Source organism: Clupea harengus, unplaced genomic scaffold (assembly GCF_900700415.2).
Source record: "Clupea harengus unplaced genomic scaffold, Ch_v2.0.2, whole genome shotgun sequence".
Lineage (NCBI taxonomy): Eukaryota > Metazoa > Chordata > Actinopteri > Clupeiformes > Clupeidae > Clupea > Clupea harengus.
This window is the reverse complement of record NW_024879609.1, coordinates 55001-69338: the sequence shown is the minus strand read 5'-3', so window position 1 is coordinate 69338 and position 14338 is coordinate 55001. Positions and strand designations below refer to the sequence as shown.

Below are 14338 nucleotides of genomic sequence, written 5' to 3'. Positions count from 1 at the left end.
TCTGGTGCTTTTTTTTGTAAGTGATGAATCCAGAAACATCTTCAAGACAATGAGAGTTGAAAAAGATGAAAGATAGATAGATTAGATAGATAAAATCTATATTTGATCACTATGGTTTATCCTTTTCTCATATTTCTGAATGTGCCAGTAAGTGTGTATTGACTTTGAAAATAGAACATAGTACACAGTATAGATGACAATGCACAAATTGTCTTATAGCTCCCTTGAGTGTTTGCATTAATACCTTTGTCTCAAAGAAAGCAATTAGTGGCTATCTGTCTGTATGCAATTGTTCTAAAATCTTCCAGAGTAATTTATCTGCCTTGATATAGTTTGATGCAATGCCCTTGTGCGGCAAATGTGCCATCTGTCACATCAAAATATGTTAAAAGGGTTTGTCTAGGTGCACCTACTCTATCCCCTCAAATCAACATTAAGCAAATATGAAGTATGATGAAAGGAAATCAATGACAGCCCCGACTAAACTAAACTAAACTATAAGACTCTTCTCAGTGCACAGCAGCATTTAGTTTCCATTGGGAAAAAAAGAAGAAAATGATGAAAATGAAACTGCCTGTGTCCCTCTCCAGCCTCCCTCCCCCAACCACTGGCCTTTGGCTGCTGATAATGTGTTTGATTCTCCATGGAAGATCAATGCCAATCAGGACGCCCTGATACAACCAGCTACACTCAGGGACGGCACAACAGAAGGGTGATTAGCTGGCCCAACCTCATTAGTAGACATGTGACTGCTTCACCACACTGGAGCCCAATGCTACTCTCTGCTCTGCCCATCAATACTTATTAACCTTATAATAATGGCGTTTGGCTACACAGAAACATAAAGCGCAGAGAGATACGGAAAATTTCTTCACTGCTCTGGAATCTGGACTGACGAAAAAGACTACAGACGTTTAAAAGTTATTAAGTGTGGTAATAAGATGAGAAAAAAATGTATGTGACTCCGCTGAGGCAAAACAAATAAGTCGATTCTATTTAAATCAAATATTCTCAATTTTGCTGTTCACCTCAAACCAACGTGTTGCAACTGTGTCTGTGTCTAACCAGTACAGTGTCAAGTCAGGATTACCAGAACTAGCACCTGCCTCATCAAGTGCATAAACTCACATAGGTTTCTACAAGGCAAATTATAAACATCCTGGTTAAGCTTCAGTATTCTTCCTCCCCAGATATTTTGCTCAGAGAATCATCTAGTTCATTAAACAGGCTGGCAATGAATTCTTGTTTCCAGAGAAACAGAGTGCATTCAAATTATTTGTGTTTGTCATTTTAGTTCTGAGAGTAAACCAACCTGTCTCCTCATCAATGGAGAATCTTCCAAGGCCACTCCCTGCTTTTATGGAGTATCTGATGACTCCATCTCGACCTTTGTCATCGTCCTGGGCTGACACCTGCATCACGCTTGAGCCAAGGCGTGAGTTCTCCTTAACAAATCCTCTGAGGACGAAGTCTGTGAAGTAAGGCTCAAATAGATTCTCATTGACATCCACCACCTCCACCTCTACGTAAGACACAGACTGGAGCTTATCCGGTGAGCCTCCATCTTCTGCCACCACCGTGAGGTTGTAGAACTGTTGCGTCTCGTAATCCAGATCCTTCGCCACCCTAACTGCCCCGCTTTCGGGGTGAACCTCAAACGTCCCCAAGAAGTCGTTGGTCAAGGAGTACTTCACTGCCCCTCCCGGGCCAAGGTCTCGGTCCTGCGTCTGTATCCAGGCAATCACAGCGCCCATGGGAAGATCCTCCAGAACCCGGCAGCTGTAACTACTAGGAATAAACACTGGGGCACAGTCGTTTACGTCATCCAGGAAGATCCGCAGAGTCGTGACAGAGAACATCTGGTTGCCCTTCTCGGCTTTATCTCTTGCCTCGACCTTCAGAGCAAAGTCAGAGACAGTCTCCCGATCCAGTTTTGCTGTCACATAAACGGCGCCACTCTCTCTGTTGATGCCAAACTGAGGGGCACTGGTGAGTAAGGTGTAGAACACTTCTCCGTTCGAACCTAAGTCACTGTCCACAGCCGTCACCTGAGCCACCTGACCGCCGATGGCTCTGTTCTCTGGGATCCTCACAGTGTAGCTATCCTGTAGGAACTGTGGACTATTGTCATTCACATCCTCAATGTTTACGGTCAGCAGCCTCCAGCTGGCCCGCGGAGTAAGGCCTAAATCATATATAGTTATATTAAGAAGATACCGGTCATTTTTTTCACGGTCTAACGGCTGGTAAATGGTTATTAAACCACTTTCAATGTCAATATTAAAGCAACTGTCAATATTCCCACTGGATATTGCATACATAATACGCCCATTAAAGCCTGTGTCACCATCTTGTGCTTTGACTTTAAACACACTGGCTCCAGTGGGTAGGTCCTCACGCACTAAGATATCGGAGGGAAACGTCTCAAATTGTGGGGACTGCCTGTTGATGGAGAAGATGTCTGTGTAGCTATCGTCCATCCTGCGCTTGTTCATGGCGCTGGCTTTTTTGAGGAGCGTCTCAGCTAATATCTGAGCAATCTTTGTGTCTATGCAGCTGAACTTTCTAGATGGAGCACTCCCCCTCACGACAGAGATATTCACATAGGTGGGCTCTGAAAAGAGCTCTCCATCTGTCGCCACGACAACCAAGGAGAACTGTCCACTTCCTACAGCAGCTGACATAAGTGACCGGCGTAAGGAGAGAATTCCCGAGTCTGGGTTTAGGTTAAATAAATCCTGCTCATTACCTGACATTATCTTATACTTGACCATCTCCAGCTCATCCATGTCCACGGCTGACACGGTCATGACAGTCTGCCCCACAGGGAAATCCCGTCCGATCACCCCTTTGCATGCCACGCTCTCAAACAGAGGTGGATTGTCATTGATGTTCAGCAAGCGCACTGTGACATTGACCTCATTTTCCCACCTGTACGGAGAGCCCCAGTCTGATGCCCTGACCGCGAATCTGAACGTCTCTGCAGAAGTCTCAAAGTCAAGCTCTTGCGTTATCCTCAGTTCACCCGTGTTCTGGTCGATGCTAAAAGGTAATGGCAGGACGCCTGCCAAACTGTGCGTTAAGCATCCATTCTCGCCTGCGTCAGTATCTGTGGCAGATATCACTTGTATTACAGTCCCCTCTGGCAAACTCTCATTGATGGCCATATCATACGATGCCCTTGCGAATATGGGAGTGTTGTCATTAGCATCCTGTATGCTAACCTGCACTTTTACTTTCAACTCTGAACGAGCCTCCATCACCTCAAGTTCAAACGCATCTTGGACCAGCGTGGTGAATCTCCTCGAAGTGGTGATCACGGCTGTTCGGCTGTTAATGATAAAATAATCCGACTCTGATGTGTATGTCAGGCTGTAGCTCGCACTTTTGGGTTGAGGAATAATCCTCACCGTCTCAACAATGGTCCCAGGTGGGGAGATCTCATTCAGTGTCACACTATAAACGTCTTTTTCAAACCTGACCTGGACAGACTGTGGCTTCTCAATCAACAGCTGAATAGTCTGCACGTTGGAGTACTTGGGCGGCGCCCCTCGATCCTTCGATTGGAGTGTGAGATTGCAACCGTATGGAAATCTATCCCACGCTACTGATTCAGACATCTTAATCCTGTATTCATTACCAACAGCAGATCGATCAATAACAAACTGTTCCAGGGGGTCTCCCTCTATTATGGAAACCCATTCTATATCTCCATTCAATCCGTCATCCAAATCTTCCACTGTGATTACCGCATATATTGGTTCCTTATCTGCCCAAGATGGGGTAAGCGCAACTGCATTCAGAAGTGGTGCAAACGCATTGACCCGTTCCACTGTGATGACTACTTTGGCTGTGCTGCTCACCCCGTTGTTTCCATACACCTTCATCCCCCTGTCAACAGCCAGTATCTCAAGTTCATATCTACTTTGCGAGTCAGCATCAGGTCTGGCAATGAGGGAAATAATACCGCTGGTTGGGTGAACTGCAAATATTTCTACTCGCTCTTTAAAGAAGTAGTAGAACTCTCCGTTAGAACCCGTATCAGCATCGGTGGCGGTCACCTGGGCGACGCTGGCACCCAGAGGGGTACTCTCAGAAACAACGATAGAGTAGGAGGTGGGTGAGAACAAAGGTCGGAGGTCATTCATGTCCAGAACTTCCACGTTAACTTTAGCAAACGCCTCCAGGCCACCCTTACTGGTGGCTCTCACACTTAAAGTATAATTATCCTGAACCTCACGATTCAAAATGGCAGCGCTTCCACCGTTAGTCCGTATCCGGAGGAAGCAGAAGTCCCCCAGGATATAATCCTCGGCCTGGAAGAGCCCCTCGCCGTCCCCGGACTCAATGGAGTACATGATATCTATGGTGCGCCGGCCTGCCACAGAGATCCCCATCTTCACCTCGCTGCTGACGTACGACCTGGCTGCAGAGTTCTCGTAAATGGTGGCATTGTAGGTGGTGTCTGTGAACTGAAAGGTGGACGGAGGTATCCTAGACTGCAGGAGCTGGCCCCAGCTCTGGAGGAGGTGGAGCAGCACCAGGCCAAGGCAGGAGAGCTGGGCCCTCATGCTGTCCCCTGGACCACTCTTCAAAGCCATGCCATCATCTGTTCGCCCTAGAAGACATAATGTGATGGTTACTGCAAGCAAAGAATAGCATGGGAAATGTTTTAGCATTGCATATTCGTAGAAAGAGCAGGTTGGTACACCTGGTAGAATATGGCCACGGTGGTCATTTAAAGTGGACTACTCCTTAACTCCTGTCAACCAACCATACCGGAAATGATCTACCCCAAGGGTTCAACACACAGTGCTTGGAGTAGTGGGGATGAGTGCAACACAGGGGACACTTAAGTTTAAGTTTGGCCAAAGAGTGTTCTTCAATGTCATGTTGAAGGATGAAAATGCCATCCCAGAAACTGATAATGACATATAGAAATACACAGACAATTTACCAGTATCTATCTGTCTCTCTCTCTCTCTCTCTCTCTCCCTATATGGATAAATACTTACATTAATAGATACAATAGATAGAGATACATAAAAATGATGTAAAGGAAAATGTGTAATATTTCAGAAAAAGTCCTTCTTCAGCTTAAGGTGAAATGACCATGAGACTAAGTGAGCAGTGATGTTTAAGCATGACATTTGTTCCCCTCTAAGTGAGGAGTGATGTTTAAGCATGACATTTGACCTTCTAAATGAGGAGTGATGTTTAAGCATGACATTTGTTCCCCTCTAAATGAGGAGTGATGTTTAAGCATGACATGTGTTCCCCTCTAAATGAGGAGAAAATATTTCACCAAGGCATTGAAACAGAACTGTAAAAAGAAATCTGGCAAAAAGTTTTATGGGATCATAATTTATTCTTGGCAAACCTTAAATTTGGTAGTTCAGTAAAAAAAAGAATTAAAGAGACCATATCCATACTTTGTTATTACTAACCGGTTCAACAAATGCATATTCTGATTAAACATTTTGTCACTGCAATATATTACAAATATGAGTTTATTTCAACCAGTGCCATAACGCAATGTTTCATCGTTGTAGTAAACCACAAGATTATAATTCTTTACTGAAAGCCAATTTGTCTATTTTCTATATTGTATTTATTTAAAATGACCAAATGGCCTAACAGTTCTTTCAGAGGTCTACAAACAGAAAACTTTAGAGCCAAATTCAACTTTACTCCTGTCCGCTCCTGTACTCTACTCTCTACTCATTTGGGCTACTTCTACCCGCTATCCATTTAACAGTATGATGAACTAGTTCAAATGTTTCCAGACTCCTGTCCAGCTACTGATTTGACGGCGCATCTGTCTATGCATTCATCAAGCTAATTCGGACAAGCTACTCTCCTAACACCATACGATCAAACTGCAAATATTAGCCTTACCCACATTTACATTATCTTCTCATTTTGGTTGGCTTTTTAGATTTTAAGTCAATTTTATCCCCATGGTATAGCACATTGTGATACTGTAGGACTTCGCACATGAAATAGCCTAAATTAACGAAGGTCGGAGTTGAAAACTTATCTTGCACATGCTGTCCTCAAACATCGTTGGTTAAACAGTTTCATTGCTACAGTTAACCATAATAAAGCAAATAATCAGTGTGAATTCATTGAACAAGGAAGTGGAGAAGATGCCTTACCTCAGGGTGGGGGAAACCGCGCACCGCTAACCTCTGAATCGGGACTTTGGGAAACTATCCAGTGGCTCGCGCATGCACGCAGCATCATTGACCAGCTGCAGACTCTATTCGCGCGTGCACAGTTCTGTATGACCGTGCCGCACATTCATGGGCATGTGTGTGTATGAGTGCCCACTTTTATCCATAAATGAGCCACATGGTGAAAACCCCGTGTACTTGTAAGAAAGAAAGACAAAAACATGAATTGTTATCTCCATTGTTTTTAGAGGCTACTAGGTCCTACACAGTTTCATGAATATGCCCAATGCCTAAAAGACCTAGATATGAAATAAATTATCTAATTTAATCCAATTATTTGTCTTTTATCTTTACTTCTAGTTCAGTCAAAGGTTTTGGTCTACTCTAGTTATTGTGTTTTACTCGATTAGTGATTTTATTTAAATAACCTTGGTTGTATTTATTTATTTATCTTTCATTGTATTCACTCTATACTTGCTGGTCTTTTATTATGTTGTATTGTTATTACTGCTTTTACTCATATGTCACATTTAATTGTGCTCTTCTATTGACTTATTATTATGCTTTTCTTCTTTCTTCTTCTTTGATTCACTTTTACAAAAAAAGTTGAATTGACTTGACTATTTGACTTTGTTTTAGTTAGGTGATTGTGAATCTGTCCATGGTTATTGTGTGTGTGTGTGTGTGTGTGTGTGTGTGTGTGTGTGTGTGTGTGTGTGTGTGTGTGTGTGTGTGTGTGTGTGAGAGAGAGAGAGAGAGAGAGAGAGAGAGAGAGAGAGAGAGAGAGTGTGTGTGTAGCAGAGGTACAGCGACAAAAATCTTTGTATCACAGACATGTAGCTACACCTATGACAGACTTCTGGTGTAGCAAGCTGTTACTGCAGTACACACTATTATAGGTTATGCTGTATAACCCTACAATCATGCCAATTACTCTATATATTATAGGCTAGAATGTGGTCTTATAATAAGCTCAGTTCCTTTGCCAGGAAGACATCATTTAATTGCATTCTGATACAAATAGTATAGGGGTGGACAACAGGGGTTGCATGGGTGAAAGAATGAGAGCAAAATTGGATGTCTTTTTGTTAAATGAGAGAGAAACGTTATACAGTGTTTTTTGTATTCATTCTAATGAGTTGTTGCGATTTGTTCCTCACAACAGGTCTGGTGTATGCATACTATACTCAGATCTTATGTTATTCCAATTGACCCGCAACTCCATTAAAAAGCTTTAAACGCACTGTAGTGGTCAAGTAGAGAAGTGCAGCTGATCCGGAGTTTACCGATAATGCACGAAGCATACTCCAGAAACTTCGCGATTTTTCCATGGAGTCCGAGATTACCCAATGTGCAAAGCTTCAGAGCATCCTGAGGACTTCCTGATGTTTTCGGTCAAGTGGCTTTCTGCACGTTTCTAGCTCCATATTGGGATATATAGTTTGATTTTTTACCATGTCTGTTCTTTGTTATAACAAGGGATGTGGACAACGCTTCGATCCAGAGAATAATCCTGACGGTAAATGCCGAAAGATTGCCTCATTGTAGATAAATATCGTACTCTGAGCTGTGAAACGTGATGCCAATCAGACTTTTTAGCTGAACTGCCTTGCATTTCAATTGAGTAAGATAGCTACACTTAAAGTAGTAATTGGTTGATTTTGTACTATATTCGAAAGTTGGTGATTCTTCTGATGTGGATACCCGGAAGAGTTTTCGATTAGCTGGCAACTTTGGGCAGTTATGTGTTGACCCAATCATATTTTAAATACTCTAACTTTAGCACTCGGTTTTGATTGTAGTTGTGGTATGCTATTTGATCTGATGTTGTATTCAAAGTGTGCGAGAACGCTGAAGCTGCTGCTCTTGGGTAAGGTCAAATACGCTAAACCTACCCATTATGTCACCCTGTCTCTATAGATGCATGTACATACCATCCCGGTGTACCAGTTTTCCACGATGCACTAAAGGTAGATCAATACTTTGGTTATTGAGAAAATATATTTGCCACGTTGCAAGACCGTGAAACTGTTGTTTGATGTTTTTATTTGTTATTGATTATTGATTATAGGGTTGGTCATGTTGCAAACGACGAACAACCGACTTTTCGGATTTCCTCAGCATTGCTGTAAGTTGAATCACCAGAAATCATATAGCAAACACCTTGGGACCGTCCAGAGTGTATTTATCAAGCTCTGAACATGTTGGGTAGCATAGTTGTTGGCCTAATGCAAGACATGTTTGGATGCTCTTTCAAGGGTTGTTCGAAAGGACCACACAACAAGGAGAAGCCTCCTGAGCCAGAGAAACCTGAGGGGAACAAGGAAGATGGTGACAACCAAAAGACATTTAATGAGAGGGTCATCCAAGCCCCCAAACCTTTAGAGGCTATTCAGCGACCAAGGTAAAACTCTGCTGCTTCAGTCAATATTCAGCAATCAGTCTACTTAGAACCACAATTTAAGGGACATTCCTTGATTGTAATCCATCACACCTATTTTCCAATTTGGTGAAGTTCTCCTCATATTCCTCTAGCTGTCCATTGTGTGTGTGCGGTGTTCTTTCAGAGTCCTGGCTCTTTAAATGGGAAACAAATAAGAGGCTCGAACCAAGCCATACACCATTCTAGGAAATCAACAACAAGGGGCAGTCATGCCCCAAGGTTGCCTCGGGAGCTCCGAAGGAAGGGGGTGTATTTGATTAGCTGGTGAACTAAAAGATCAACAACCTTTTAGATCAAGGACGGTGCCTTTAATGTTCTCCACCTATGACTTCACAGTGTGTTGTCAGTGTGTCTGATGTCGTGAAGACAAGATCTTTTGTTGTAATATTTCCAGGACATCCAAAAAAGCAGGCCTCGGAAAAACTTGCAAAAGTTGTATTCCTCCATACTTCAGAAAAGCTTGTCCTCTTCACTAACAGTGATTGGAAATAGTGGTGTTTTATGTAATATAATGAAACTTTATTTTGTTCTTCATGTCTGTCTGCCTGTCTGTCTGTCTGCCTGCCTGTCTGTCTGCCTGCCTGTCTGCTGCAACATTTCTGAAGTGGAGATGAGCCCCTGGTCAGACTGCAACAAAAGGTCTCCTCATCACTCAAGCAGGCCCTCGAGAAGCTCAAGATCTCTCCAGATGTGGAAGAGAAAAAAGGTGAAATATTTATCAGTTTTAGCATTTTCACAATTTCACTTTGCACTCTTGTGCTTAGTGAGGAGTAGATTTAATTGTATGGTGTACACAACACAGCTTTCATCAACAGATGTGTTTTTGCTTCCATGTAGATGAGGATGGAGATGAAATTAAGATTGGAACCACTTGTAAGAACGGAGGCTGTACTAAGGTATTGTGCTTTTAAGCATGCTCTTTCTTTAGATTACGTTCACTGAATCCAGGTGAGCAATGTTAGATCTTAACGGGGGCTCTGGTCTCTGTGCTGCTTCTTCAGCTCTTCAATGGACCGGAGAGCAATGAGGAGGTGTGCCTGTATCACGCTGGATTCCCCATCTTTCACGAAGGGTAAGATCTGAATGAATTCTCTCACAGCTATAGGAAAATGTACAGTGCCATTAACATGAGAGGTTTTAAAACTGTCACTGGCCCTTTAAGGCAGGCCGTCACTACAGAGTATGAATGAATACAAATATGAATGGCTCCTCTTCTATTAATATGGTTGAGTGTGTAGCTGAATGACTGGCGTACTGACGAGCCTTGCAGTCACGCTTCCGAATGTGTGATTATTACCTTAGAGACCTGAGTCGAGGCCGTCTGTGGCGTCTGCCTTCTCCCGTCCTCCCTGCTGAAGATGTTAGTTTAAATGTTTTGTTGTTGTTTGTTTCCGTCGTTTCAGCATGAAGTACTGGACCTGCTGCAAAAGGAAAACATGCGATTTTAACACCTTCCTCTCCCTCGAGGGATGCACCCGGGGCACTCATCTGTGGAGGAAGAAAGACAGTGTGAGTTGTTTTTTTTTTTTTTTTCTCTGTCAAAAATATAATTAAAAAAAACTCTCTAGGCCTACTATTATGATGTCATTTTGAAAGATTGAGGATATATTATGTTGTTATAAATATTATGTTGACCAGTATTTCTGAGCATGTTCTTTACTTCTTTGTATTTAGGTATGTTGCATTAATTTATGTACATATCTGACTGCCAGAAAACTATTTCTGTGAAAAGCCTGTGTAGGACAAACACCATGCATGCAATGCACAGTAGCATTTGGAAACACAGTTTTATTAACCAAGCCTTTATAAGGCTTTCGACACTGTTGTAAGGCTAAAAGCACTTCACAGGGAAAACAGTTTCCTGACCAGGAAAACTGCACATTGTATCAGAATGTATTTAGGGTTTTCTGCTGCTTTAAGGTTCTTAAACATTTCCACCGGCAGTTCTGCTGAATGCACTGATCTGATGTTCTCCTGAATGTACTGATCTGATGTTCTCCTGAATGCACTGATCTGATGTTCTGCTGAATGCACTGATCTGATGTTCTGCTGAATGCACTGATCTGATGTTCTGCTGAATGCACTGATCTGATGTTTTGCTGTTTTGTTTCCCAGGGTAAGAAGGTGGTCCCCTGCAGGTTTGACTGGCACCAGACAGGAAGTCAGGTCATCATTTCCATCTATGCCAAAAACGCCATCCCTGAACTGAGCTACGTGGAGGGAAACAGCACCACTGTAAGAGCTCTGACACAAAATGGCTGCCTGTAGGCATTTATGTTGATTAGGTGTAATCTAAATGCAGATCAGTGCCTATGCTGTTTCTTTAAAGGGCAAAGGTTTTTAAAAGGTTGACGTGTAAATGACATAGGGCTTGTAATACTACACAAACACGTGGCACTCGGGGAACTTGCTTCTAACCGGAAACAAATTGAACCTGTCAGTTTAGACATCATTTTTGAGCCATAATAAATAAACTATCCTGACTATAGTGACATTTTTAATAATGTGACTGAAATCAAGCATTCATACCCATTTTATGGGACATACTTTAGGTCTGTAGTGTCCTGTGTTATGACTTATGATGATGGATATTGAAGAGGAATGTCCTTGCAGGTTAATATTCACGTCATATTCGAGGGAGAGAAGGAGTTTGAGCAGAAGATCAGTCTGTGGGGGGTAAGTGCAACACATACTGTATATTTTTGAGATGTCTTCATATCCAGAAAAATACTCAGTGAGTAATTTCAGGGCAAATGTCTAGTATTAGCTAAGTATATGTCTAAGTATTGACCTCTTCCATTTGTACTGGTTCAGGTTATTGACACCAGCAGAAGCTCAGTGAACATGATGGCGTCCAAGATCGAGGTCGCTATGAAGAAAGCTGAACCCATGTCCTGGGCGCGACTTGACCTTCCCCCAGTGGTTAACCTACCTCCCAAGAAAGAGAAGAAGGACAGTGACAGTGACAGTGACAGCGAAGACGAATGTGATGATTAAACCAGCTTTTGGGCACACTTTATTTTAAGTAACCTTCAGTACAATGTACTAAATAGTTAAGTAAGTAATACGTTTGCTGTACATTTTAGGTATGGTGCTATATGATGAATTCACGGTTAATGTAGGCTTGGGATTGTTAATACTTAACAGCATGTACTTACACAAGAAAGAGCCTTTATTACTTAAACTACTTAAGTACATTTGTATCTAAAGTTACTTCAGTAAAGTGTGACCCATCCTTTTAAAATATGGGAGGAGGGAATGATGATTGTTCTGATTGTTTGTGTGGTCCTCTCTTTATGTGGAGCTGAGCGCCAATCCATAGGGTGTTGCATTTCTCTCCAGCATGACAGATATTGTTGAAGGAACGATGAATTCTGTGCAGGAATGTTTGTCGTTTGCTCATCACTTTCCTCATCACAGCTTTTGAAGCAGACCAAAACAAATGGCATTCCATACAGTACCTCCATGATTAAGTCCACTGGAAGTCAGTCTTATCCCTGATTTTACCCCCACCACTGCACTTTCTCATCACTGCGTTTTCTCATCATTGTCTATTGTCTGACATGTTTGCATTCCAGTAGTACGTTTCTCTGAATGAACCAATTAAAGGTTTTTAAATGAATGAAGATTCGTAATCTCACTCTTATGTGCAAATCAATCTCTTAAAAACGAATACTTACCTTGGGATACTTGGGTTGACATACCTTCGTTTCACATTAAAGACTAGTTGGTGTAATGATGATTCAAAATATTTCAAATACATAACTACATATGTGCAGTGTATGCATTTCATTTGCTGGAATTTGTGCATTGATTTACCAAACATAGATTGGATACTGTGAAATTAATTCACACCTTAACATTTAATTGCTCTGGAACTCTGTTTTGTAACTTTCATTCTGAAGTTGAAGAATCATTTTGATGAATGACTAAAAGGAATAAAGACAAATCAATATTTGGCATATGTGAAGCAATACAAATAAACGGGAACAGAATGTTCTGGGGGATTCTAGAATCCAGTAGAAAATATATAATGTTTGTGAGGATGCGAACCCAACAGCAGTCTGGGGGAAAGCAGCTTTGAGATCCCACTGAGAAAAGTAGGTAACGAGGAAAAGCAGCTTTTGGTTCCCCCTGGGCAGTCTCGTCTTGTTGATGACTCATGTGTCGACCTTGCGAGCGGAACCAAAGGTAGATGACTTTCCGCAAGGGCAGGCAAATCGCGTTAATCTCAAAGCAGCAATATCATAGGTTAATTGCCTTGTGATGTTAATCAGGTGTTATAATCACACAACATCTGCAACATTCAAGCATGCTGAAATTGCTAAGAATTGAAATAAAACCAGATGGAATATTTTAAACGGTCACTTTAACAGTAGCCTAAATATCACGTAAAATCAGTCTGGTAAAACAGCTGAGGTGTAGGCTACTTCAAATGGAATATGGGGAACGTATGACAAGAGAACCGAGTTATCTCACTGATGTTATCAATTTTTGGCGATAGGAAATTTAATAATTTGAATCTGGCATAATGATTTTTTAATCCTGAACAGTCTTTGCAAACCATTCAACAGTTTATCCCATCCTCTCAAATACTTAGTTACCTCAACTCTTCAGGTGATGGCAGCACAAGTCACTTTTTTATTTATTGGAAAATATAATCGTTTATGTGTTTTGTGCACGCGCACGTGTGTGTGTGCTGGGTGTCAAAATCGGGAATCAGTAAAGGCTGGCATTGATTGGACAAACAGTTTCAGTGAAGCTACATCTGCTTTGTATGACTGGATGTTGCAGCCTTTGGCAAAAAACAGCGGGAGGTATACACGTGATGTGCGTTGTATAAAAAATAACATGAATGGGGTGGGGGGTACTGATTGCAAGAGAAACGAGGTGTTTGTGAAGGGGGAGTAAAAAAACAAAACAAAGTGCGTGCCGAATGAGATCACAAACCAACGCAGCCACTGGAAAATGAATTAGGCGAGAGAGACGGGGGTGAAAGAACGAGCACAGAGAGCGGGTAGAGACGATGTTTTGAGTGACAGAAAAGCGAAAAGCGTGATGGAGAGAGCTAGAAGGAGGAGGAGGAGGTAATTATGATGGTGGGTGAGGGTAGCGGGGGAGAGGGGGAAGGGGCGTGTAAGAGATGGAAAGAATGCTAGAGTGATTCAACCTTTTATTCTTCCTCCTCCTCTTTTTTATTTTATATTCAGAATGGGTCGCTTCCTGCCACTTCATGGTTTCGACCCAGCCGTATGACGCATCACTTCCAGATGAAGGAGACCTGCTGGTTCTTCTGCAGCTGATAACGATAATAGTTAAGATGATAACAATAATAACCAACTTTCCATGTCACTCTTCCCGCTTACGTGCAGAGATTATCAGCAGCGCCGACACGCTGCAGTGGAGATGCCATGGTGTCTGTGACGCGCCTGCGCGCGCACGCGTCTCTCTCTCTCTCTCTCTCTCTCTCTCACTCACTCACACAACACACTCTTCTCTCTCTTACACGCACACAACACTCATCATGCGTCTCTCTCGCTCTTTCTCGCTCTCTCTCTCTTACACTCACTCATTCACTCATTCACTCTCACACACACACACACACACACACACACAGATGAGAAAGAGGAAGAGTGAGCTATTCTGTGTGTGCGAGCGCTTGTGTGCATTTGTGTGCTTTAGGTTGAAAGCTTAATCTTGCCCTCTACCTTCTATTTCC

The 14338-nt window shown here is 42.3% G+C and overlaps 2 protein-coding genes across 2 annotated transcripts in view; one reads left to right on the top strand and one right to left on the bottom strand.

Annotated features, from left to right (window-relative positions):
* Positions 1-6238, bottom strand: part of LOC122129253 (protocadherin Fat 3-like) — a 46854-nt gene extending 40616 nt beyond the window's left edge. Inside the window, 2 exon segments of the mRNA XM_042704241.1 lie at positions 1313-4618; positions 6159-6238. Of these exon segments, the coding sequence (XP_042560175.1) occupies positions 1313-4601 (3289 nt within the window). The 5' untranslated portion in view covers positions 4602-4618; positions 6159-6238.
* Positions 6239-7546: 1308 nt separating this feature from the next.
* LOC122129251 (cysteine and histidine-rich domain-containing protein 1-like) lies at positions 7547-12241 on the top strand. The gene is made up of 11 exons (XM_042704240.1): positions 7547-7695; positions 8097-8146; positions 8248-8304; positions 8435-8580; positions 9225-9325; positions 9457-9515; positions 9621-9691; positions 10023-10128; positions 10735-10854; positions 11233-11295; positions 11434-12241. Exons 1-11 carry the CDS (start codon positions 7632-7634, stop codon positions 11614-11616), a joined length of 1020 nt encoding a protein of 339 aa, XP_042560174.1. The 5' UTR covers positions 7547-7631; the 3' UTR covers positions 11617-12241.
* The last annotated feature ends 2097 nt before the right edge of the window (positions 12242-14338 follow it).